The sequence below is a fragment of the Heloderma suspectum genome, chromosome 7 (genome assembly GCF_057233095.1).
Source record: "Heloderma suspectum isolate Gila_16-S chromosome 7, 16-S_ref, whole genome shotgun sequence".
Classification (NCBI taxonomy): Eukaryota; Metazoa; Chordata; class Lepidosauria; order Squamata; family Helodermatidae; genus Heloderma; species Heloderma suspectum.
Genome location: NC_139464.1, coordinates 42,723,838 through 42,746,161, shown reverse-complemented (window position 1 = coordinate 42,746,161; position 22,324 = coordinate 42,723,838). Strand labels below are relative to the sequence as shown.

The following is a 22,324-nucleotide window of genomic DNA, read 5'->3' as shown; positions in this document are numbered from 1 at the left end:
CACCCCTAATTGATTCCATTCTCCTTTCCAGTAAACAGCAGGCCAAGTCTTCTTGACAGGTTGTAATGCAACAGGGGGAAGGACATAGATCCAAATTTGTCTTTGTTTCTGGGACCAGCATGCATAGGTCACCTTTTTAAAGTAGTGGCGAACAGCTGTGTTTGAGTTCTCATGTGGACCTTCTGCCTGTCAACCATCCCTACACACCTCCCACAGAGTGAAAGCGGCCCACCGCACAAGCTAAGCTAGGATTTCAAAGAAAGCTGGAAGACTGGCCACCTCTCCTCAAAGGGAAAAATGATAACTCCAGAGATGCACAAGAGATTTGACTCATTTAATTAGATTTCTTAGTCCTTTGTGTGAGCTCAGCCATCTGCAATCCAAGAAAAAACTGCAGAGCACTACAGAAAATTCCAGGATTCTTGGCTCATCTCCCCTCCCACTACCCTTGCCTTCTGAACACAAAAAAGCCAGGCAGCTTGACAACTGCTTCAAAGAGATTTTCAGGGCCTTTGGCCCATCTTCTTCAGAGTACGATTCAGCTGAAAGAGACAGACAACTAATTACAAGAAAATTCAGGACACATGCACACACACCCTCTTCAGTGCCACTGCCCCAAGTATGCATTCCTCGATCAAGAATTCGAGCACCCAACTAGAATGCTGACTGCATTTAAGTAAGAAAATTAAATCTAACCCACTTAGACACTACAAGGCAGAGAGATTTGAAATCAGACCACAGAAAAGTTTTCAACAGCAGGTAGAAGTTTGTACAATCGTACAAGTTGCAAAAGATTTCAAACGTGTTTAGCCCTCTTAACAGAAATCTAAATATCACTGTACCATCTCCCCCTCCCATGCATTCCCCAAATCCTTTATTCTATAAAGGAATATTCCCAGTTTCTTCCATATTCCCTCATACACTAAGCATTCAAAACGCGTAACTGTCTGTATCCTTATTCTTATATTTTAAAGTAATGGTGTACACACACACACACCCCTCCACTAGCCTGGTAGCCATAGGTGACCATGAATTGCATGGAGGAGAGTAAAAAAGCTGGTGAGGGAGGGATGGACCACTCTATTCTTAAGGAAGATAACTCCCATTTCTCCACACCTTGTGCAGAAATGCAGCTCCCCAACCTGCCTCTGCCACTGCCAGCAGGCTAGTAATTGGGTACCTAGAAGGGTATTCTTCCACTCACGATCCCATGTGTATTGCTTGTCAATTCACAACTCAAACGCATCAGGCACTGATGATCATGTGCATTTGATGATTATTAAAACTTACTTGTTTACCCAGGCTTTCCCCAACCATTAGCTTCTCTTAATATTGTTTTGCTTATAGAATGATGTACTGTTTTATATGGGAAGTGGCATATAAATATTTTTAAAACAAATAAATGTCCATGAAGACATGACGGCCATTCTCCCGCACAGCGCTTTCATTCCCTCAGTTGGACTCCCGGTGATGCAGTGACCTCTGCAGGAGAGCTGGAGCAGCCATACGGTTTCCCTTTGTGAGCAGCAGGAGACAAAGTAGGGTGTGTGGCCTTTCAAGAACTCCCTCCTCTCACAGAAAGATGGCAGCAATGCCATATATTCCTCCATTTCTGGCATTCATGACAAACCTCTTTAGAACAACTGATGCCCACTTGACATGTCACCCACCCCTGCATGGAAAGATGCTCCCTCACCAAACCCTGGCTGAAAGGGTGCAGAAGGGCAACAATGCTATGCTTCACACCACCAGGTTTCTGGAAACTATATATATATTTGCTATATTTTTCAGTAGGTTTCTCCTGCTTATTCAACCACTGGCTTACCTCCTCGAACTTATGGATCTGACGGATGAAGAAATCCCCATAGCGGCGAGCAACTTTTGTGTCTGCAATATGGATCATGTCCTGCCAAAAGACAGGCAAAAGTAAACAAAAGCCCAGGGTTGCTAACAGGGAACTGCTGGGTATTGTCTGTTCCCTCTAGGAATAGGGCTATTTTTCAGACTGTCTTCCTCAAAACTAAAAAAATGAGAAGTCTGCCAGTTAATAAGCCACTGTGCTTTAATATCTTGCCTACTTGAGAGAGGACGTCGTCCTTGTATTCACCTATCTCCCTAGGAACTTATTTTTAAAAAATGAAGTCTCAGGTTCCGTGTAAGCAATCTGCAAAGTAACTGCAGCCAAGCAGAGGATAATGGAAATGGGTTTGATGATGGTGTATCATTATGTATTCCCCATTAAATATGATGCACTTGTGGGAGAAGAATTGCTGGGGAGAATTAGGCTGGTGAGGATAGTTGAATTGGGTGGGGGAGAATGAAACTCTCTTGGGCCAGAATCACAGGAGCTGGTATCTTCGTCCCTTTACTAGTTTTCTGAGACAGGAAGATGACGGCATGGTAAGAAAATGCACCTCCTGTTGTAGGTGGTACTACAAACCAAAAAGGTGTGCCGTGTGATGCTTGTGCAAGCCTCTCATTCCAGCCCTTCCCTAAAGTTTGTTTCCAGCCCAGGTCCTCCATATATGGGGAGTTCATTCCTACCAGGGACTCAGTGGCTACCTAGAGACGGGCGTTCTAGGAACTAGGTAACCTGACTAGCCTGGACAGCATGAGCTTTGCCTAAAGCAGGGTTGTTGACCTGCAGGCCTGTGGGCCACATCCAGCCAGCCAGAGATCCTAATGTGGCCCTCTGGGGTTCCCCAGAGGGTCATGGCCCCTGCCCACATCACCAGGTGATTCCTGCTTTTTATCCCCAACCACTGATTGTTTGGTGGTTTCACGGCTTTTGTGCGTTTCCCCTCACTCACCCCATTCTAAAACATTGAAATGCCTCTCCTAAGGCTGAGTTACTGACAGTTAAGTGCTTTAAACTAAATTATGGTGTTATTTTTGGCCCCACCCTTTGCGCCTTTGGCCCTGCCCACTACTGGAATGTGCCCACCCCGAGCGTCTCTGAAATTAAATTCGGCTCTCGGGCTCCAAGAGGTTCGACACCCCTGTCCTAAAGGGATGGAGAGAAGCGAACTGACCGACAGTAACAGACTGACCTTGTCAATGTAGAAGTCCACCTCAGAGGCTGACTGGAACTCCCCATCCAGGGCAGAGATGCCACTCGTCCAGACCAGGTTCTTCATCTTATGTTTGAAGACCAGCAACTGGATGCGGAACTCCTGCTCTGTGAGGTCCAAGAAGCCAGCCAGCTTGGCGACAGGCATGGTGGTGTAGAGCTTCAGGAAGCTGCGGATGGTGGAAAGCTGGGCTTGCTGCTGGACCTCATCGGCAAAGACCTTCAGCTGCTGCAGGAAAGGCTCCTTGTGGTAGTTGGGGTGCACATTATCATAGTTGGGGACCACAGGCGAGAGGAACTTGGGACAGGAATAGCTGAAGAGCTCTTCATACACTTGGGGATCACCCTTCTGCATACGCAGCATTTTGTCCCCATACTTCTCCCGGAGCTGCAGATGAATGCTTTCATCTATGCGCATAGGGTACATGGTGAGAGCAATGGCCAGAAGGGCATGCATCTGCTCATTTTGTTTGTTAATCTGCCACACAAAGAAACCTCATTAGGAACATTCAATCCTATATATTCGATTTGCACATATGAACTAATGCAGTGTAGTGGCTAAAAGACCCAGGGGAGGAAGTCTCAATTCAAATCTCACCTCTGCCATGGGTTCACAGGGAGCCTTGACAGAGACAGACAAAGACTAGTGTGGCACACAGCCTGAACCTCTGGTATTAAAATGAAAGCTGCCAAGGGCCATTACACTCCATGGACCAAGATACTAGAGTCACTTTAGCCCTGCATTTCTATGGTGCATGGTCTGCGTGACCTTGCACTGAGAATTATGAGTGGCAACCAGTTCAATATAATATTGGAAATGGCATTAAGGAATGTCTTGGGACCATACCCTCTTGGTTCCCTTAGGCAAGCCACCATCATCAAGCCTCTGAACTCCCTCCACCACAGCTGTAGAATGGGGGATAACACTACTGAACTACCCCTACAGGGCTGTTATAAAGCTTACCAAAGTAATGTACATGAAACACTTTCAAAAAAGTATTAGTACATAAAGCCGAGCAAATATGATGCATCATTATAAAAAGACAAACAAGTTACTAACCCATACACTTGGGGAGCAGCCCAGAAATGTGTGTTGGGGAGTGTCTCAGGAAAGCTCCCTCTGGCCAACCTGTGGGTCTTTAAAGCCCTGTACACCCACCTATTGTCAAACTCCATTCCTCCCCTCCTCACCACCCCATTCCCCCCGTCCCCAGCAAAAGCCTTCAGGTTTTTTGAGAAATGAACTTTGAAAGCAAACCTAAAAAGAAACAGATCCTGTAACACTGAGCCTGGAATAGTCAGAGTTAAGAATGAAGCAGCAAGAGTGCAAGTAAAGAAATGGGTTTTATGCCAGGGCAGTTGCACATTGTTAATATGCTTTAGTGGAAAAGTACACCAAAAGATGCATAATCTGTGATACCCAATACTGACACATTGGTTTTAAGGCTCCAGAGGGGAGACTCAGCACATTAACAGAGAGGACAAAGCTTTGAGTAGATTAGAACTAAGAAGCTGTTGCAGAAGTAGGAGCCCATTTTGAAAACATCGAGTGAGTGAAAGGTGGGAGTGGAGACGGTGGAATCACACACAGCATCACAGCTAGTATCATTGCAGAGCAGAGGGTATGGGTTTGCAAAGTAACAAGAGACAAGGTCAGATTAGCAAAAGAAAGCCTTGAAGGTGAAGACTGAAGTCTGACATATCTGGAGCAGACAATGAGGAGCCAGGGAGAAACTGGTTCCTAAAAGATTTAATCAGTTACATTCTAGATGAGTTGTTATTATTATTATTATTATTATTATTATTAAATTTATTAATCGCCCATCTGGCTGGTCACCCAGCCACTCTGGGCGATGTACAACACACCATAAAACAATTTAAAACAATAAAATTCTACCATAATTTTTTTTTTAAAATACCCTAACCCACCCCAAATGCCTGCCTGAACAACCACGTTTTTAATGCACGACGGAAGCTCATTAAAGAGGGGGCATGGCTGAGTTCCCGAGGGCCACAGAGTGGGGGCCACCACAGAAAAGGCCCTCTCCCTCGTCCCCACCAGTCTAGCTTTCCTGGCTGATGGGACAGAGAAAAGGCCATCCGAGGCTGATCTTGTTAAGCGGCCTGTCTGGTGCTGCTGGAGGCGCTCCTTAAGATAGGCTGGGCCAGAACCATATAGGGTTTTAAAGGTCAAAACCAACACCTTGAATTTGGCCCGGAAAACAACTGGTAACCAGTGCAACTCCTTCAGCACTGGAGTGATGTGATCTCGCCAGCGGCTGCCTTTAATCAGGCGAGCCACCGCGTTCTGTACCAGCTGCAGCTTCCGAACCGTCTTCAAGGGTAACCCCACGTAGAGCGCATTACAGTAGTCTAAACGAGAGGAGACCAGGGCATGTACTACCGATGGGAGCAGATGGTCGGGAAGGAAGGGGCGCAGCCGCCGTATCAGATGGAATTGATACAGCGCTGTCCGGCTCACAGCTGACACCTGAGCCTCCGTGGACAGCTAGGAGTCCAAAATGACCCCCAGGCTGCGGACCTGGTCTTTCAAGGGTAGCCGTACCCCATTCAACACCAGGTCAACATCCCCCAGCCTCCTCTTGTCTCCCACCAAAAGTACCTCGGTCTTGTCAGGGTTCAGCTTCAGCTTATTCCTCCCCATCCAGCCACTCACCGTCTCCAAACATTTGGACAGGGATTCTACGGCCAACCTTGGTGAAGATTTGAATGAGAGGTAGAGCTGCGTGTCATCCGCATATTGATGACACTGCACCCCAAACCTCCTGATGATAGCCCCCAGCGGCTTCACATAGATGTTAAATAGCATCCGGGAGAGGATGGAACCCTGTGGCACCCCACAAGTAAGTGGGCACGGGTCCAAAACCTCCTCTCCCAGTGCTACCCTCTGGTACCTGCTGGAGAGGAAGGACCGGAACCACCGCAATACAGTGTCTCCAATGCCCAACCCCTCCAGACGGTCCAGGAGGATACCATGGTCAACGGTATCAAAAGCCGCTGAGAGGTCGAGGAGAACAAGGAAGGAGCATTCACCCCTATCCAGAGCCCTCCTCATATCATCCACCAAGGCGACCAAGGCCGTTTCTGTCCCATGCCCAGGCCTGAAGCCCGACTGAAATGGGTCTAGATAATCAGTTTCTTCCAAGTGTGCCTTCAACTGCACCGCCACCACCCGCTCAATCACCTTGCCCAAAAATGGCAGATTTGAGACTGGGCGAAAGTTGTTCAGAACTTGAGGATCCAAGGAGGGCTTCTTTAAGAGCGGTCTTATCACTGCCTCCTTGAGGGCTGATGGCATCACTCCCTCCTCAAGGGAGGCGTTCACCACCGCCTTGATCCCCTCACCCAGTCTCTCTCTGCAGCTCATAATGAGCCAAGATGGGCAAGGATCAAGTAAGCAGGTGGTCGGCCTTACAGATGAAAGCACCTTGTCCACTTCATCAGGAGGAAGAAGCTGGAACCAATCCCACAAAACCGGTTTGCCACAGGCCGCCTCTTGCTCACTAACTGTATCCACAGCGTGCAGAGTAACACACCTAATCTGATCAATTTTATCTGCAAAGTGCCTTGCCAAAGCCTCACAGGAGGCCTTAGAATGCTCCAGTGGTTCCGGAGCCACAGGACCGACCAGGCTCCGGACCACTTGGAACAGCCTCCTGGGATAGCACTCTGCAGACGCGATGGAGGCACCATAATATTCCTTTTTTGCTGCCTTCACCGCCACGTGATAGGCTGAAGATACAGCTCTAGCCCGTGTCTGATCGTCTTTGGAGCTAGACTTCCGCCACCGGCGCTCTAGCCGTCTCACCTCCCGTTTCAGAACTCATAACTGCGGATTGAACCATGGTGCAGTCCGAGCCCTGTTCAGGGGGAGAGGGCGTTTCGGAGCCACCTGATCTAATGCCTAAATGATCTAATTGCGGCATTCCAGCCACCCACCAGGGTCTCGACCGAGTGGCCGTTGGCATGCCCCAGAGAATCCCCAAGCGCGTTCAGGAATCCATTTGGATCCATAAGACGCCTGGGGTGGACCATTTTAATGGGTCCTCCACCCCTGCGGAGGGCTTGTGGAATCGAGAAATCCAACGTCACCAGATAGTGATCTGACAATGACAAGGGGGTGGTGGATATACCCCCGACTTCCAGATCACTCCCCGCTTCTCCAGAAACAAACACAAGGCCTAGTGCATGACCGGCTACATGGGTGGGCCCAGTTAGAATATGGTGCAGCTCCCAGGAGGCCATGGTCTCCATTAAGTCCCGAGGTGCTCCTGTGAGGATGGCCTCCGAATGTACGCTGAAGTCCCCCAACACCAGTAAGTTAGGGGACTGTACACGCACATCAGAGACCACCTCAAGCACCTCGGCCAGGGAGTCAGTCGTGCAGCGGGGTGGACGGTACACGAGCAGAATCCCCAGACTGCCCTTCGCGTCCAACCTCCAGTACATGCACTCAGCAACCTTGGTCTCCCGGAGAGGGGGTCTGGTGAAGACCAAGGACTCTTGGTAGATAACAGCCACTCCCCCTCCCCGATCCCCAGCCCTCGGCTGCTGTGCATACGAAAATCCAGCTGGACACATGGCTGCAAGGGTTGGAGCAGCAGCCTCGGCCAGCCAGGTCTCAGTAATACATGCCAGGTCTGCGCCCTCATCCAGGATCATGTCATAGATGAGGGAGGTTTTCTGGGTAACAGACCTGGCATTGCAGAGCAGCAAACGAAGGCCAGAAGATGGGGTCATGCCTCCCCCAGCCATCCTTTGGCTCTGGACAGGCCCGGAGCAGGGGACAGATACTACACATCTCTCCCTTGTTCCCCTTACCTGGCATGGCCTGCCCCTAGCGCTCCGCCAGCGCCTGCCGCCCAGCCTCGTATGTTCTGGCCCCCAACACTCCCCCCACTGCCTCCATCAGATAAACATGCCCCCTCGCTCCCGCCTATCAGGCAGGCTACCCACCCCTAAAAACACAACAAAATCCCCCCCAACAAAATAAAACAAACAAACAAAACAATTAAAATCCCCTTAAAAATGCCAGGCAGGAGTCCACAGGGAAGGCCTGGTGGTGGTGGTGGTGGTGGCAGCAGCAGCAGGCCCAGCAGCAGCAAGCACGCCTCTTCCCCGGTGGTGGTGGTGTCGTCTCCTGCAGGCCCTGGCTCTCCCAGGCCACCTCAGCCAGCCAGCTTATGTAGCCCCTCCAGGGAGGGGCAGGTGGAGCAGCGCAGCTGGCTCGGTACCTGGGGGCCTGGTCCTGCAGGGACTGGCGGTCTGCCAGGCAGAAGTCCACAGGGAAGACGTGGTGGTGGCAGCAGGCCCAGCGGCGGCGGCAGCAGGCCCAGCGGCGGCGGCAGCAGGCCCAGCGGCGGCGGCAGCAGGCCCAGCGGCGGCGGCAGCAGGCCCAGCGGCGGCGGCAGCAGGCCCAGCGGCGGCGGCAGCAGGCCCAGCGGCGGCGGCAGCAGGCCCAGCAGCAGCAAGCACGCCTCTTCCCTGGTGGTGGTGGTGGTGGCTTCTCCTGCAGGCCCTGGCTCTCCCAGGCCACCTCAGCCAGCCAGCTTATGTAGCCCCTCCAGGGAGGGGCAGGTGGAGCAGCACAGCTGGCTCGGTACCTGGGGGCCTGGTCCTGCAGGGCCTGGCGGTCTGCCAGGCAGAAGTCCACAGGGAAGGCCTGGTGGTGGTGGCAGCGGCGGCAGCAGCAGGCCCAGCGGCGGCAGCAGCAGGCCCAGCGGCGGCAGCAGCAGGCCCAGCGGCGGCAGCAGCAGGCCCAGCGGCGGCAGCAGCAGGCCCAGCGGCGGCAGCAGCAGGCCCAGCGGCGGCAGCAGCAGGCCCAGCGGCGGCAGCAGCAGGCCCAGCGGCGGCAGCAGCAGGCCCAGCGGCGGCAGCAGCAGGCCCAGCGGCGGCAGCAGCAGGCCCAGCGGCGGCAGCAGCAGGCCCAGCGGCGGCAGCAGCAGGCCCAGCGGCGGCAGCAGCAGGCCCAGCGGCGGCAGCAGCAGGCCCAGCGGCGGCAGCAGCAGGCCCAGCGGCGGCAGCAGCAGGCCCAGCGGCGGCAGCAGCAGGCCCAGCGGCGGCAGCAAACACGCCTCTTCCCCGGTGGTGGTGGTGGTGGCTTCTCCTGCAGGTCCTGGCTGGAGTTTGGTGGACGATGCGGGTGCCAGGACAGTGAGCAAGTCTGTGGCCAGACTTACTGACTATAAAATGTTTGCAAGTTTTTAACGATCTGGTTCAAATACTAGGGGGTGGAAGAAACATAAAGATGCAGTCCTACGCAAGCTTGCCTTGGTGAAAGTTTAGCTAAATACAATGGGGCTTACTTCTGAGTAGACGTGCATAGCATTGTGCTGTAAGTAGGGCAAGTATGTTTGGGAAGAAATAACCAACACCAGCAGCAAAGGAGTACGGAACAGATGATTTTGCAAAGACAACTACAGTCAGAGCCAGAAATATTGGAACAAGGATAACTGTTTTGGCAGTTGGCCTCTGTACACCACCACACTTGAAGCTGAAAGGAAACACAACCAGATGGGAGCGAAGTCAGGACTTTCAGCTGTAATTCAAGGGGTTTGACAAAAGTGGGACACTAACCATTCAGGAAGGACAGCCAGTGGCATACACACACACCCATCGTTGGTGGCTCATAAGTTATGGAACAAACCAACATTATTTCAAACTTAAGGATCGCCTTTAATACCTGGAGGAAAATCCCTTGCAGTCAATGACTGCCTGAAGTCTGGAACCCATGGACATGACCAAATGCTGAGTTTCCTCCCTCGAGATGCTTTGCCAGGCCTTTACTGCAGCTGCCTTCAGCTGCTGCTCGTTTGGGGGTCTTTCTGCTTTCAGTCTTGTCTTCAGTAAGTGAAAAGCATGCTCTATTGGGTTGAGATCAGGTGACTGACTTGGCCATTGAAGAACATCCTACTTCTTTGCCTTCAGAAACTCTTGGGTGGCTTTTGCTGTATGTTTTGGGTCATTATCCATCTGCAATATGAAGCGGCGTCCTATCAGTTTGGCAGCATTTGGCTGAATCTGAGCAGAAAGTATAGCCCTATACATTTCAGAATTCATCCTGCTGCTTTTACCAGCAGTCAGGTCATCAATAAACACCAGTGACCTGGTTCCATTGGCAGCCATACATGCCCATGCCATAACTCTGCCTCCACCATGTTTGACAGATGATGTGGTATGCTTTGGATCATGAGCTGTTCCTTTCCTACTCCATACTTTTCTCTTCATCATTCTGGTACAAGTAAATCTTGGTTTCATCAATCCAAAGAATCTTATTCCAGAACTGGGCAGGCTTTTTTAGGTGTTTGCTGGTGAAGGCTAATCTGGCCTGTCTGTTCTTGAGCATTACCAGTGGTTTGCACCTTGTTGTGAAGCCTCTGTATTTACGTTCATAAAGCCGTCTCTTGACTGTAGATGTTGACAATGACATGCCTACCTCCTCAAGAGCGTTCTTGACCTGGCTAGATGTTGTGAAAAGGTTCCTCTTCACTATGAGCAGAATTCTGCGGTCATCTACTTTAGTTGTCTTCCATGGTCTTCCAGGCCTTTTGCTGTTGCTGAGCTTGCCAGTTAAAACCTTCTTTTTCAGGATGTTCCAAACTGTTGTGTTGGCCATTCCCAATGTTTTTGCTATCACTCTGATGGGTTTATTTTGTTTCCTCAGCCTAATGATGGCCTCCTTCACTCGCATGGACACCTCTTTGGACCTCATGTTGGGGGTTCCAGTGAACAGCTACCAAATGCAAATGTAACACTCAGAACCATCTCCAGGCCTTTTATGTGCTTGATTGGTCATGGGGTACCCAGGAAACAGGCCACACCTGGCCACACAGCTGCTTGTCAGCCATTCATTCCATTACTTATGAGCCACCAATGATGGGTGTGTGTGTATGCCACTGGCTGTCCTTCCTGAATGGTTAGTGTCCCATTTTTGTCAAACCCCTTGAATTACACCTGAAAGTCCTGACTTCGCTCCGATCTGGGTGTGTTTGCTTTCAACTTCAATGTGGTGGTGACAGGGGCCAACTGCCAAAACAGTTATCCTTGTTCCAATATTTCTGGCCCTGACTGTAACTGTCCACTAAGTGACATGGGAGCACAATGGCTTCAGAGCAGCTTACCATCTCGTATTTGTAGGTTGTTCTCTGGAACATGCTCTTGGTCCTCTGAATATACAGGAGGATATTAGCAAAGACACGGATGGCATCTTGGTAGCGTCGCATCATGAGGTATGCAAAGCCCACATAGTAATAGGTAGTGACCTGGCATTCTGGCACTCGTGAATACATACTCTGAGAAGGGAAGGAAAAAGACTGTAAGTGAGAAGTCAGGAAAGAATCCTTTTCAGTCACTACTGAGAACAGCTTTCTTTCAAAGGATGTGGTGGAAGGGCCCAGCTCCAAGTTTCTTCCATTAGAAAGGGACGATCACTGACAGGTAGAAACAGAGATTTCTCTGTGGTAGCCTTGAAATGGAGCACCTTCATGTTATCTTTTTAACCAGCCTTACAGCTTTATACACTATTATATTTTAACAGTTTCCAGAGAGGCAGCTATGTTAGTCTGATCTCCTCACACAAAGTAAAGAGTCTTTATGGTACCTTAAAGCCTAACAAATGTATTATTGAACATAAGTACAACATAACTTGAACATATGTAAAATGTAGGTTATCTTTTTTTTTAAAAAGCATCTCCTTCAACAGAAGGGGGAAGAGGTATGCCTACTTTTCCTGTCAACATACAAGCACACACACACTTAATAGCTCTAAAGACCCCACATTGCACAATTAAGCATACTTGGATAATGCAATCCAACTATGGGTTTTTGTCAATCAACCAAATATCCCACCTAACAAGAATGTCAAGAGCTTAAGACAGCTGTTAAGACAAGCAACAGCAATCCTGACATACCAGGCTGTTCATTTTGGGCACAACACGTGCAACCCAAATGGAAATTAGGCACAGCTTATTCTCTCAACACATTCCACATGTTTCATTTGGAACCAGACTCTTAAGGTTTAGAATTTTTTAAAGCAACAAATAGCATGGCAGTGGGGGGAAAATAAATGGTTGGAAGGCGATAGGTAGTGTATGAGGATGACTGGCAGCTCTGAGGAAGGGACAGGTCATATTTGTAGGCTGTCCCCTCTGGAACATGCTCTTGGCCCTCTGAATGGTATTGGTGAAGATGCAGATATCATCACATCATGAAAGATGCGAAGCCCACACAATAATGAGTGAATTAGCACCCAGGTACTTCAGAATGCAAACTCTGGAAATGAAAGAAAATGACAAGGCAGATAGTCTCCTAAAATAGTGGAGCCTTTGACAAAACTCCTTGCATATTTTCAAATGCATGTCTCCAATGTTGAGAGCATAAACATGAGCTGGAATTCTCAAGAATCCAAAGTTTTTAGTCATACATCCAACTCCACATACAACTAAAGACAAATGATCTTGCACAATATCCACTGTGACTCTAAGCAGAACTCTTAAAAGTGGGAACAAAGATTCTACATTTCATACACATAACAGCAGAGAACTACATCTGGACCTCATCAAATGCATAAACCAGAGGACTCCTCAACAATGAAAATTAGAAATGCCCTACCACAGACAAACCTTCCTTACAAGGGACATTCTTTTTTAATACTATGGCAGCTCTGTTACCTTCTTGTTAAGCTCGATGTTCTCCAGAACCTTGATGGCTTGATAGTAATCTCCCAGCAGTGAATGGAGGCGCAGCAGACCCACAAGACTGAAATAGCCCAACATCTTGTAGAGGGAATGGCGGCCATACTCCCCAGCCACACTCTCAGGGTCACCTAGGGGGAAAAATGGAATTTGAAAGGGCCCCTGGGCATTCTACAGCAGAACATGGGGGAAGAGAGCAAGTGCAACCATCAACATGTCACCTTGGGTCACGATCAGACTAACATAGTTAAGACTTCCCATATAAAAACAGTTGCTGGATAACAAATGAATTGGACAGAACCAAGTCAATAGGGGCTCGATCAAGAACCCAAAAGTTCAAAGAACATGAACAGGAATTTACTAGAGGATTTAAGATATTACTTGTTCCCCTGAGGCATTAGAGGCACCAGCTCCTCAATCTGGACAAACAACCATGTTACCCACATTAATCAATTTGAAATTACTGTCAACCTCCGGTTTTGAACTAACAATCACTACATCACCTATTAGTACACATAGAGAGTGAAAGATTTCATGTTAACCTATCCTTTTGTATGCATATTAGAGAACTAACAGCCTGATCTATGTTTACTCAGAAGGCAGATCCAATAGTTTCACAGTTTGACTTATTTTTGAGTGTGCAAAGAATTACAGCCTAAAGCTACAATCCTAAACACACTTAATAGGGAGTAAGTAGGGGTGTACGGATTGTATTCACTCTCGTCCGCCCGTGGGTTTGCGGGGGGGTGGGGGGAGGCAATCCGGTCCTCCCCCCGGAATCCTCCCCGGCCGGCTCTGCTCCATGGCGATTCCGCAGAGCCGCCGGCTGGGCCCATCCGCAGCCGGACTTCTGGCTGCGGCCGGTCTGCAAACGCAAATGGCATCCGGCATAGTGGACGCCATTTGCGTCCCTGCCTTTTGCCATGATAGGCTACATAAAGATTTACGTAGATTTAAAAAGATTTACTATCACAGCAAAAGGCAGGGACGCAAATGGCGTCTGCTACGCCAGACGCCATTTGCATCCGAAGATAGGCGGCAGCGGCCGGCTGGTAGGATCCAGCTGCCGTGGATTCCCCCAGGTGGCGGAGGTAAGTCCGTTTCGCCGCAGGAATCCGGCCTCATTGGAGTCTGTGGCGGAATTCTCTGCCATCCCTAGGAGTAAGTCACATTGAACTCAGTAAAACTTCCTTCTGAGTAAACATGCTGAAGAATGCACTCTAAGTGCATTGGGATGGAAATAAGCCATATTACATGATTTGAGAATGCAACCAATATATTCATAACACACCGTTTCTTCCAGACCAATTTACATGCCAACTATGCCCAAGCATTAGATTTAAGACTATTAAGCTCCTTGTAAACAAAGGGGAACAGGGAAAAATTAGCTCAACGGGTTTGTGGATTAAACCATACCTATCAAATTGTTGAGAGGTGAAGTATCTCTCATAGGCTCTCAGTCCTGGGATTCTGAGAGGGATCTAATAAAGATCCAAAGAATACAATCACAACAATGATGTTATTTGTAGAATATACAAATGCGTGGCTCACTCTGTGCAAGTCAATTAACATCTTACAGCCTCCTTAAGTCTGCAGTCAGGCTGGGATACAGGGAAGAAGATGATCCACTTCTTTGCCACCTTACCTCCGCTAGTGTAGACCTCGAGCTGCCGATTGATGTTGGACTTGTCCACTAGGGAGTGCAGCACATTGAGCACACTGTGGACGTTCCAGATCTTGGGGTTTGAACGCAAGAAATCAATCTCTTCCTCAGACTTCTTGGCAGTCTTGCAGCGGTACTGACTGAAGGACTGGAACTGTAAAGGGGTACAGAGGAAAGTATGGGAGAAAATGCAGCCAGTAATTTCATTTATTATCTGTCCACCTTCATTTATTAATTGTCCATCTTGGATACTTGGTGAACAAAGGCAAGATAAACATCCCAAATGAATACTTAAGTAGTAGTTACCTGTACTGGGATGGCGGGGGGAGGGAATTTATTAACGTATGTGCATAAATGCATGGTCTGCACATGCTAGGCAAATAAAGAAAATGGTATCTTAAAAATTAAGATCTTTGTGCAAGAAAAAAAACTTGCGGAAGTTTATTTATGTTACCCAGAAGTCAAACAGCAGCTATAAGAATTGGGGCCAGGGGGCATCAATAGCATAGGAACTTGAGCCACTAGCGAAAGGCAAGTCATTTTCTGTTCCATACATCCACGTTCTGTGTCACAGAAAGCCAGATTCTGAATACAGAATAACTTATACAAGCCACATACGGTTCTATACAATTTACACTAGAATTCTATACATATATACATAGAAGTTAGCCCCGCTGAGTTCCATGGAACTCGCTCATGTGTATAGATTGCAGTCTTAGTCATGGATATCTGAGAAGTATTAAGAGCCAAGTAGCAAGCTAAAAGCATGTCATAAGACACTAGCCAGCCCTATTGATTTTGGAGGCTTCTGCATATACTGACTCCACGATCTCTAATTAATCATTATAGCAAGTTTCTATCTCTTATGGCAGCCTTCTCTAACCGGTGCCCTCCAGATGTGTTGGGAGCACCATTGGCCATACTGACTAGGAATTACGGGAGTTGCGATCCCAACACATCTGGAGTGTGCAAAGTTAGGGAAGGTGGTCTTATGGCTTGTAATCTTAAAAAAAAAAAACAAGCATGTGGGATAGGCATAGCCTTGGCCATCAGCTACCATACCTGATAAATAAACTCATCAATGATATCCCAGAGCCATTGGTTAGGCAGTTCCAGAGGAGCTGGGCCATCTGCATCTAGAGAAGAACATTCACAAGAAATGAATAGTGCCAGAGAGAAGAGATGTCTGTGCATGTGTCCCTTGCCTTAAAAGGAAGGGGCTTGGGCAGGGGTGCACAACCTTTGCAGCCCCAAGGGGTTGTTTAGCTTTAACAAAAAATGGGTTTTATTTATTTATTACTATACCACCCAAAAGCCAAGGCTCTCTGGGTGGGTCACCCCACTATTGAAAAATCTCCTCATTCTAAGCCTCCTATCTCTTGCACTCTCTAACCAATCACAAAGCTGCATCGCAAGTTGCCCATTCACTCATATGAGGCACCTTGAAGGTCAGTGGGCAGCTTGGGCAGGCTTCTTCAATAGGGGGCTGTAAGGCTCCATCTTTCCCCCACAAATGCCCCCCTATCCCAGAGCAAGAAATCTGCAGGGCTCAGGCTATCACTAGTTCAGTGTAGGTCAGGGAGATACAAGATGGTGACAGTGGAAGATGCAGGGCAGAGAGACCACTTCACGCAGACACTGGAGACTACTGGGGTGCTAAATAAAATGGAGGTGAAGAACACTCTTGTGGGGGTCACAGGAAGACTTTGGGGGTTGCATATGGCCTGCAGGTTGTGCGCCCCTGGGCTAGGGAAAAGGAATAAAGTGCAGTACCTAATAATTGAATGAATTTGCAAAGACAGACAACAGGGCTATTTTTATAGCATCACCAAGTCTCCCTGAATTTCCCCACTGCTCACTTTTGAATGTGATTTGTCTGTCAAGTTGTCTGTCTTTGCAAATTCATCACCTACATAAATGAGGTGCTAAAAAAGGCCCTGCCCTCAGGCTTACAATCTCTGTAATACAGGATGGAAAGGGAAAGGGTAGTAGTGGGAAATGGTAATTGCACAAAATCAGCTACAGAGAAAGTAGTGAGCTTTTTTTAAAAAAAAATCAAGCACTTAAATGCACCAACAGAAGAAGCCAAATGGATGTCAGGAGATAAGAAGTATTCCAGTGCTAAGAGGCAAGGACACAGCTGGGGAATGGCCAAGGTAACTTTGAGTTGCTGAATTGATTAGACTTCACTCCCAGTATATAAACATATCCTCACAATAAAAAATTAGATTACACATAGGTAACTGGATCACAGGAACTCACTGAGAATATAGTTGAATAGATTGCAATAGTTGTAATAAGACTCAAACCTCTGTTCCAAGGATGGACCACCCTGTAATAATAAAAAAGAGGTGGGATGGTAAATAAGTTTAGCTCAGCTGTTCAACTGCCTGGGCTTCAAGCACTTAATGGCACCTGACTTAAAGATAACCTGTAATGAAGAGCAGGGCAGAGTTCCAGGATGAAGCTGAACAAACAAATCTCCTTTCAACCAGGGATAATCTAAAGCCGATACTTACACTGACTTTAGCATAGATGTGTCTGTAATAGAGCTCCTTGTACAAAATCAGGAACACAGCATCTACAAGGAAAGGAGACACAAATATTCTTTAAAATATTTACATCTCGCCTTTCCACATAATGAGCCTTTCAAGGTGGGTGGCGTAATTTAGAACAATTAAACATAAGATCAAGAGCCCACCTAAAAACAAATAAGCCCCTTTCCAATAAAGAGCAGTTTAGACAGAAAAGATGCAGTAAAACCATATGAATATAACACTCAGGCAAATAAAACTATATTTATGTGGGGCCAGAACAATAATAATGTTGGCATCTTCTCTCTCTGGGGGAGTCTTCTTTAAGTGCACATTCGTATGGAAGTATACGTTCACAAACTAAGCAGCCATGCTGATGCCATGGCTGGTTTGATTGTATATGTTAGACCAGCGTTGGGAACCTCTTTTTGTTGCTTTTGAGAGCCGCATTCACTTGGGGGTAATCTGTCAGGGTCTGCATGCCAGCAATAGGCAGGACCACCCCTTTTCTCTGTACCTTTCTCCCCCACCCCCCCGCCCATTCTTCTTTCCTGCCCAGTGGCCTGCTGAGGGAGGGACAGATCACTCTTGCTGGAGGTGCAGACTGATCACTTTCAGAGGGCTTCTGAAATTAGGGCAAGGCCTGCATGAAATTCCATAGAGGGTCACATGTTGGCCAGCCCTGTGCTAGATGATCCCCATACTAAAAAAGAGGGGAAGTGTTCCTCTCAAAATGACGGTACGCTAAAAGCATTATTCTTTGGGCCTAGAAACACACAAAGAAAGCTGTGAATAATGGATATTGCTATAATCTAAAAAGTTCCTTTACAGGCCAAACAGAATCAAGAAATCCATAGTGCAGTAGCCATAAGAATCTAGACCATGTAAAGCAGAAGCCTTTCGTCTCTTCCCCACCTCCTCCTCCAGCCACCTATTTGTAAACAAGTTCAAGTGGCTTGGGTGGCTGCCACTTGCTTTCCTTTAGCCTAGCTCAAGGTTGGCGATGATTAGTTGGCGACAGAGGTCAACTGAGCATCCTCATTCAGCTTCAACTTCCGAAGTTGTCACCAAGGGTTCAGTTGAGCAGCAGAAAGAGGAAGGCAGAGGGGGTAAATGGGGACAGGTAGACAGAAGGGTAGAGTAGGAAGCAACAGTGCAAGGACAAAAGACTTTTCTAACCCCTTTTGCATTCCATCTTTCTTCCCGCCACAGTTCCTCATGGGGTCCACTTGCTCTGAACCACTTTCAATACAAAAGTGTGCTGCTGCCATAAGTGAAATGAAAAGGCTCCATACTAAAAACCAGCAACTTCTTAGCTTATATAAATATTGAAGAGACTAAACATCGGAGCAGACTGCACACTTTCATGACGTTTCCTGTTAGATAAAAGGAGCCACTAGAAATTAAAAGAGCTCAATTTTGTTCTCCTCTTATCTCTTCTTTCCAAATTCCAAAAGTCCTGGCTCCAATGGTTTAAAAAGGATAATACATAAACTGTTCCAATGTGACACAAAGGCCACAAAGAACATTTTCCTTCTCTAACAAACTGGTAAAGAAAGAAAATATTTACCATTTCCAACCTGTGGTGCAATAGCCTCCGCCTCTGGCCACGGTGTGTTTTTAAAGAACCTGTCTGTCAGTTTGGTCCAGCTGCAACACATGTATTTTTTTAAAAAATCAAGTGCCTTGGTCTTCGATATCAGAGAGATCAAAATATACCAAGAACAATAGGGATTAAGCCATATCTACTATAACTCATGCCTTCCTACTTTTTAATCAAGCCCATGTAGCTAAGGATTACTCATTTTCTGGGAGAAAGACATATGCCTCCTATACAGTGTATTGATCAAAGTTGGCAGCAAGATTTTAATTTACACCAGGGATGATCATCGCTGGGAAACCCAGACCTGTTTGGGATCGCGGGACTTCTGCAGCGTGCCCAACTCGGCTTGCTTTCGTGAGCCAAGCTGCGCAGGTTCTTCAAGTTCCGGGGACATTTTACGCATTTTTCTCAGCCATAATGTTTGCAAATAGAATTTTGCTCAAATTACAGCCACAAATCTGCATAATTTGCACAACTTTACGCAAAAAAATTGTTCAGAAATTCCAACAACCAGACTTGTTGCACACCGAGCTGGGTCAGCTGATGGAAGATGGAACAGAGAGCGGGGGGTGAGGGGGGGCTGAGCCAACGAAAGCTTCTCAAGCTGCACCCCACACTGGATTCCTCCAATATCCCTAATTTACACATACATCTATCTCTGAGAACTGAAGGCATCTCTTTAGAATGGGGTGAGAAAACAGAACCTTCTTCACAAGAGACTATAAATCTGCATGCAGAAAGTCCTGTCAGTCCCTAGCATCTAGAGCAGCCTTCCACAACCTGGCATTCTCCAGCTGTTTTGGACTTCAAATCCCGACAGCCCTAACCAGTATGGCCAATAGTCAGGAATCCTGGGAGTTGTAGTCCAAAACATCTGGGGGGCACCAGGATGGGGAAAGTTGATCTAGAGGATCTCCGCTTGCACAGAAAAACTTCTGCCTTAAATTTCTGCTGTTGCTAGTCAGCAGAAAGTACACCTAGGCTAGGTAGACCAATGTAACAGCATAAGGCAGCGTTCTACACATTCCTCAACTCCTTCCCACTATTTGGGAATAAGTGAGATGTTGCAGGGCCTCTGTCCCATTAATTCTTCATTCTCTCTCAAGTGTTAATGCAAGCAATTGGATGTTATCACAAGATAATTATGCTGATAACCCGCACCCTTCCATGAGAAACCATACCTGTTTTCATAGATGTCTTGAATCTCATACACTTTCTGGTCAATGACATCACTAGATACACGACTGGCCTGCAGCTCATACACTTTCTGGTCAATCAGATCAGACACAGTCTTATGAAAGTACTGGATAAAGTTTTTTATCACCTCAGGAATCACCTGATAGGTTTGCTGTTCATACTGTCGTTCATAGGCTAGATCCTGTTTTGGATCCCCTGTGAGACATTACAAATGTAACAGTGATATTAGAGCAGAATAGGAAGACATAGAATGATAGCAGTTTGTGTTCCAACCCTCAAAAAGATCCTTAACTTAGAATCCAACTTCTCTTCTTTCTTTGCCCTTCATGCCTATTTTACATGTTTAGAAAAACTCTTCATACATGTTACTAGGATAACTATTGGAGCCCAGGAAGAATAAGATTATTTTAATCCAAGAAAACAAGAAATAAAAATACACCTTTTTGTTCCTGAGGCATTACATTTGGTAAAATAAATAGATATGTCAGGTTAACCCCTCCCCACTGCCAAAATATAGAGCAAAGTTACGGTGACACCTACAATACATTACAAGAGTGCAAACAGGGTGAACAGTTAAATGTTGATTTGCTTAGCCAAGATTTTCTTCCATCTGAGCTCCAATCATTTTCCCATTTTCTTCCTATTAATTACTACAAATATAAGGAGACAGCACTAAGCATCTACAAAGGAGAACCCTCTTCGTTAAGCATCTAGTCTAAGCTTCCTAAGATAATTGTCAAATTCAATTTAAAACCAAGCTTGCTCTTTTACTAGTGGCCTATATAGAAAGTTTCATAAAGTACATATTTTCCCACTTTTTCCAGAGGACAGTCTATTAGCCTATTGCCACAAAAATGGCAAGTCTTGTGGCAGCTTAAAGATGGATGTATTTATTCTGGCATTAGCTTTCATGGACTATAGTCCACTTCACCAGATGCATGGAGAATTCTGAAGCAAAAGTTGTACTTGCACAGCAGCCCCATCCTTTATCAAGGCTGCAATCCTATACATACTTACCTGAGAGTAAGTTCCACTGAACTCAATGGGACTTACTTCTAAGCAGACATGCATAGGATTGTGGTGAAAATCTGTCAACTTGCGTGTGTATATCCCACAAGAACCCCCTGGTACACTATCCTACTCCTACAGGAAACCCATCTCTAGGTAGCACCATCAAAAAAATGGAAGCAAGTACCCACCTGTGTGCATATCATAATCTCCTGGATAAGTATACGGATCATAGGAGCCCTGAAAACAGAAGAAAACAAGAAAAACAGCTGTATTTGACACCATAACATACTTAACTTTCCCCCCACATCAGATGTGAACGCCCACCCAACCTGGAAACAAGCTGCTCTTTGCAGCCAGGAATGGGGCAGCATATTATTGCCTCACTTTAAGGGCGGAGGGGGTTCTTTGCCGCCCAGCCAACACCCCAGAGCACCCTTCCCCAACCTAGTGCCCTCCGGATGTTTTGGACAACTCCAAGCACTCCTCACCATTGGCCGTGATGCCTGTGGCTGAGGGCAGTTGGAGACCAAGACATCTTGAGGGGAATAGGTTGGGGGCGGCTGCCCTATAGCAGAACCCCTCCTTCCCTGGCAGGGCTGGGCCCACGCCCGTCTCTTTCAAGCCCCAAGGCCAACCAAGCGAGTTCTGATTCCCATTCCCCGACCAAGACCCCGACCAATGAACAGGCGAGGCCAGTACCTCATCGTAATCCTCCGTCGGGTAAGACATGGCGGGGCTTTGAACAGCAGGAAAAGGGAACGCACACCGTCAAGCAGCCGAATGGGACGGGAGCGTTGCGGCAGAGAAAGAGCTCCGGCCAGCAACTCGGCGTTACTTCCGGCAAGGACCGGAAGCCAACAGGAAAAGTGCTCCGGGTATTGGCGGAGCGGAGGAGGTAAAGGAGATTATTTCGGGCGAGGGTTGCCGCGGATTATTGTGGCGGGAAATGGCAGAGCCAGGCTGGAGACTGTGATTGAGAATACGCGCTTGGCATCTGGTCCGTCGGTTCCAAATCTTGGCGGAAGTTGCGCTCGCATCACTCATTCAGGGCAACCATACGGGAGAGAGGTGTAGAAGTGATTGGGTCATAATTGGCTGCTACAATGTCAATCTTTTGTTTCTCGACTTCCGGGTGGGTGTGTTGTCGCGTAGGAAACTGGCCCTTCTTTGGTTGAGTGCAATCAAGGGCTAATCCAAGTGGTTCTCCTGTAAAGCTTTCGGTTCCCAACTACACTCAGTAGAATCCATGTGCGGGACAAGCATGGTGGAAATGCCTAACAAAGCCTAAACGCTCCCTTTCGCTGCAGTACCTTGAAATAACCATTTTCTCTACCACCAAGAACTACAAAAGTCCCTAGACAGGAATTACGTTTTTTTCTGTCAGTGTGACCATGTTTTTAACGATCATGTTTATTACATGTATGACAAAACGTCTGTAGATGGAAATAATATTGCATTTATTGTCACCTTGGGGTCCTTATTTAGACTGAAAGGTGACACGGAAATAATTAGTCTCAGTCCTCATTGGGCGAT

At 47.4% G+C, this 22,324-nt stretch overlaps 1 protein-coding gene across 1 annotated transcript; it reads right to left on the bottom strand.

Annotated features, from left to right (window-relative positions):
* Positions 1-320: 320 nt before the first annotated feature.
* Positions 321-21,596, bottom strand: EIF3L (eukaryotic translation initiation factor 3 subunit L). Its single transcript, XM_084809770.1, has 13 exons — positions 21,491-21,596; positions 20,980-21,028; positions 19,765-19,975; positions 18,551-18,630; positions 16,966-17,027; positions 16,709-16,778; positions 15,509-15,582; positions 14,429-14,600; positions 12,760-12,914; positions 11,212-11,382; positions 3,051-3,548; positions 1,826-1,906; positions 321-542 (listed from the first exon to the last, which is right to left on the bottom strand). The coding sequence occupies exons 1-13, from the start codon at positions 21,518-21,520 to the stop codon at positions 504-506; spliced, it is 1,692 nt and encodes a 563-aa protein (XP_084665896.1). The 5' UTR covers positions 21,521-21,596; the 3' UTR covers positions 321-503.
* Positions 21,597-22,324: the final 728 nt, after the last annotated feature.

Excerpts from the sequence above, each read along its gene's own strand:
- EIF3L (XM_084809770.1), bottom strand. The coding sequence starts at position 21,520 with ATGTCTTACCCGACGGAGGATTACGATGAG. Across the intron at positions 12,915-14,428 it reads CGAGGTCTACACTAGCGGAG|GTGACCCTGAGAGTGTGGCT; the intron begins GTAAGGTGGCAA and ends TTTTCCCCCTAG. Across the intron at positions 1,907-3,050 it reads TGGACTTCTACATTGACAAG|GACATGATCCATATTGCAGA; the intron begins GTCAGTCTGTTA and ends GTCTTTTGGCAG.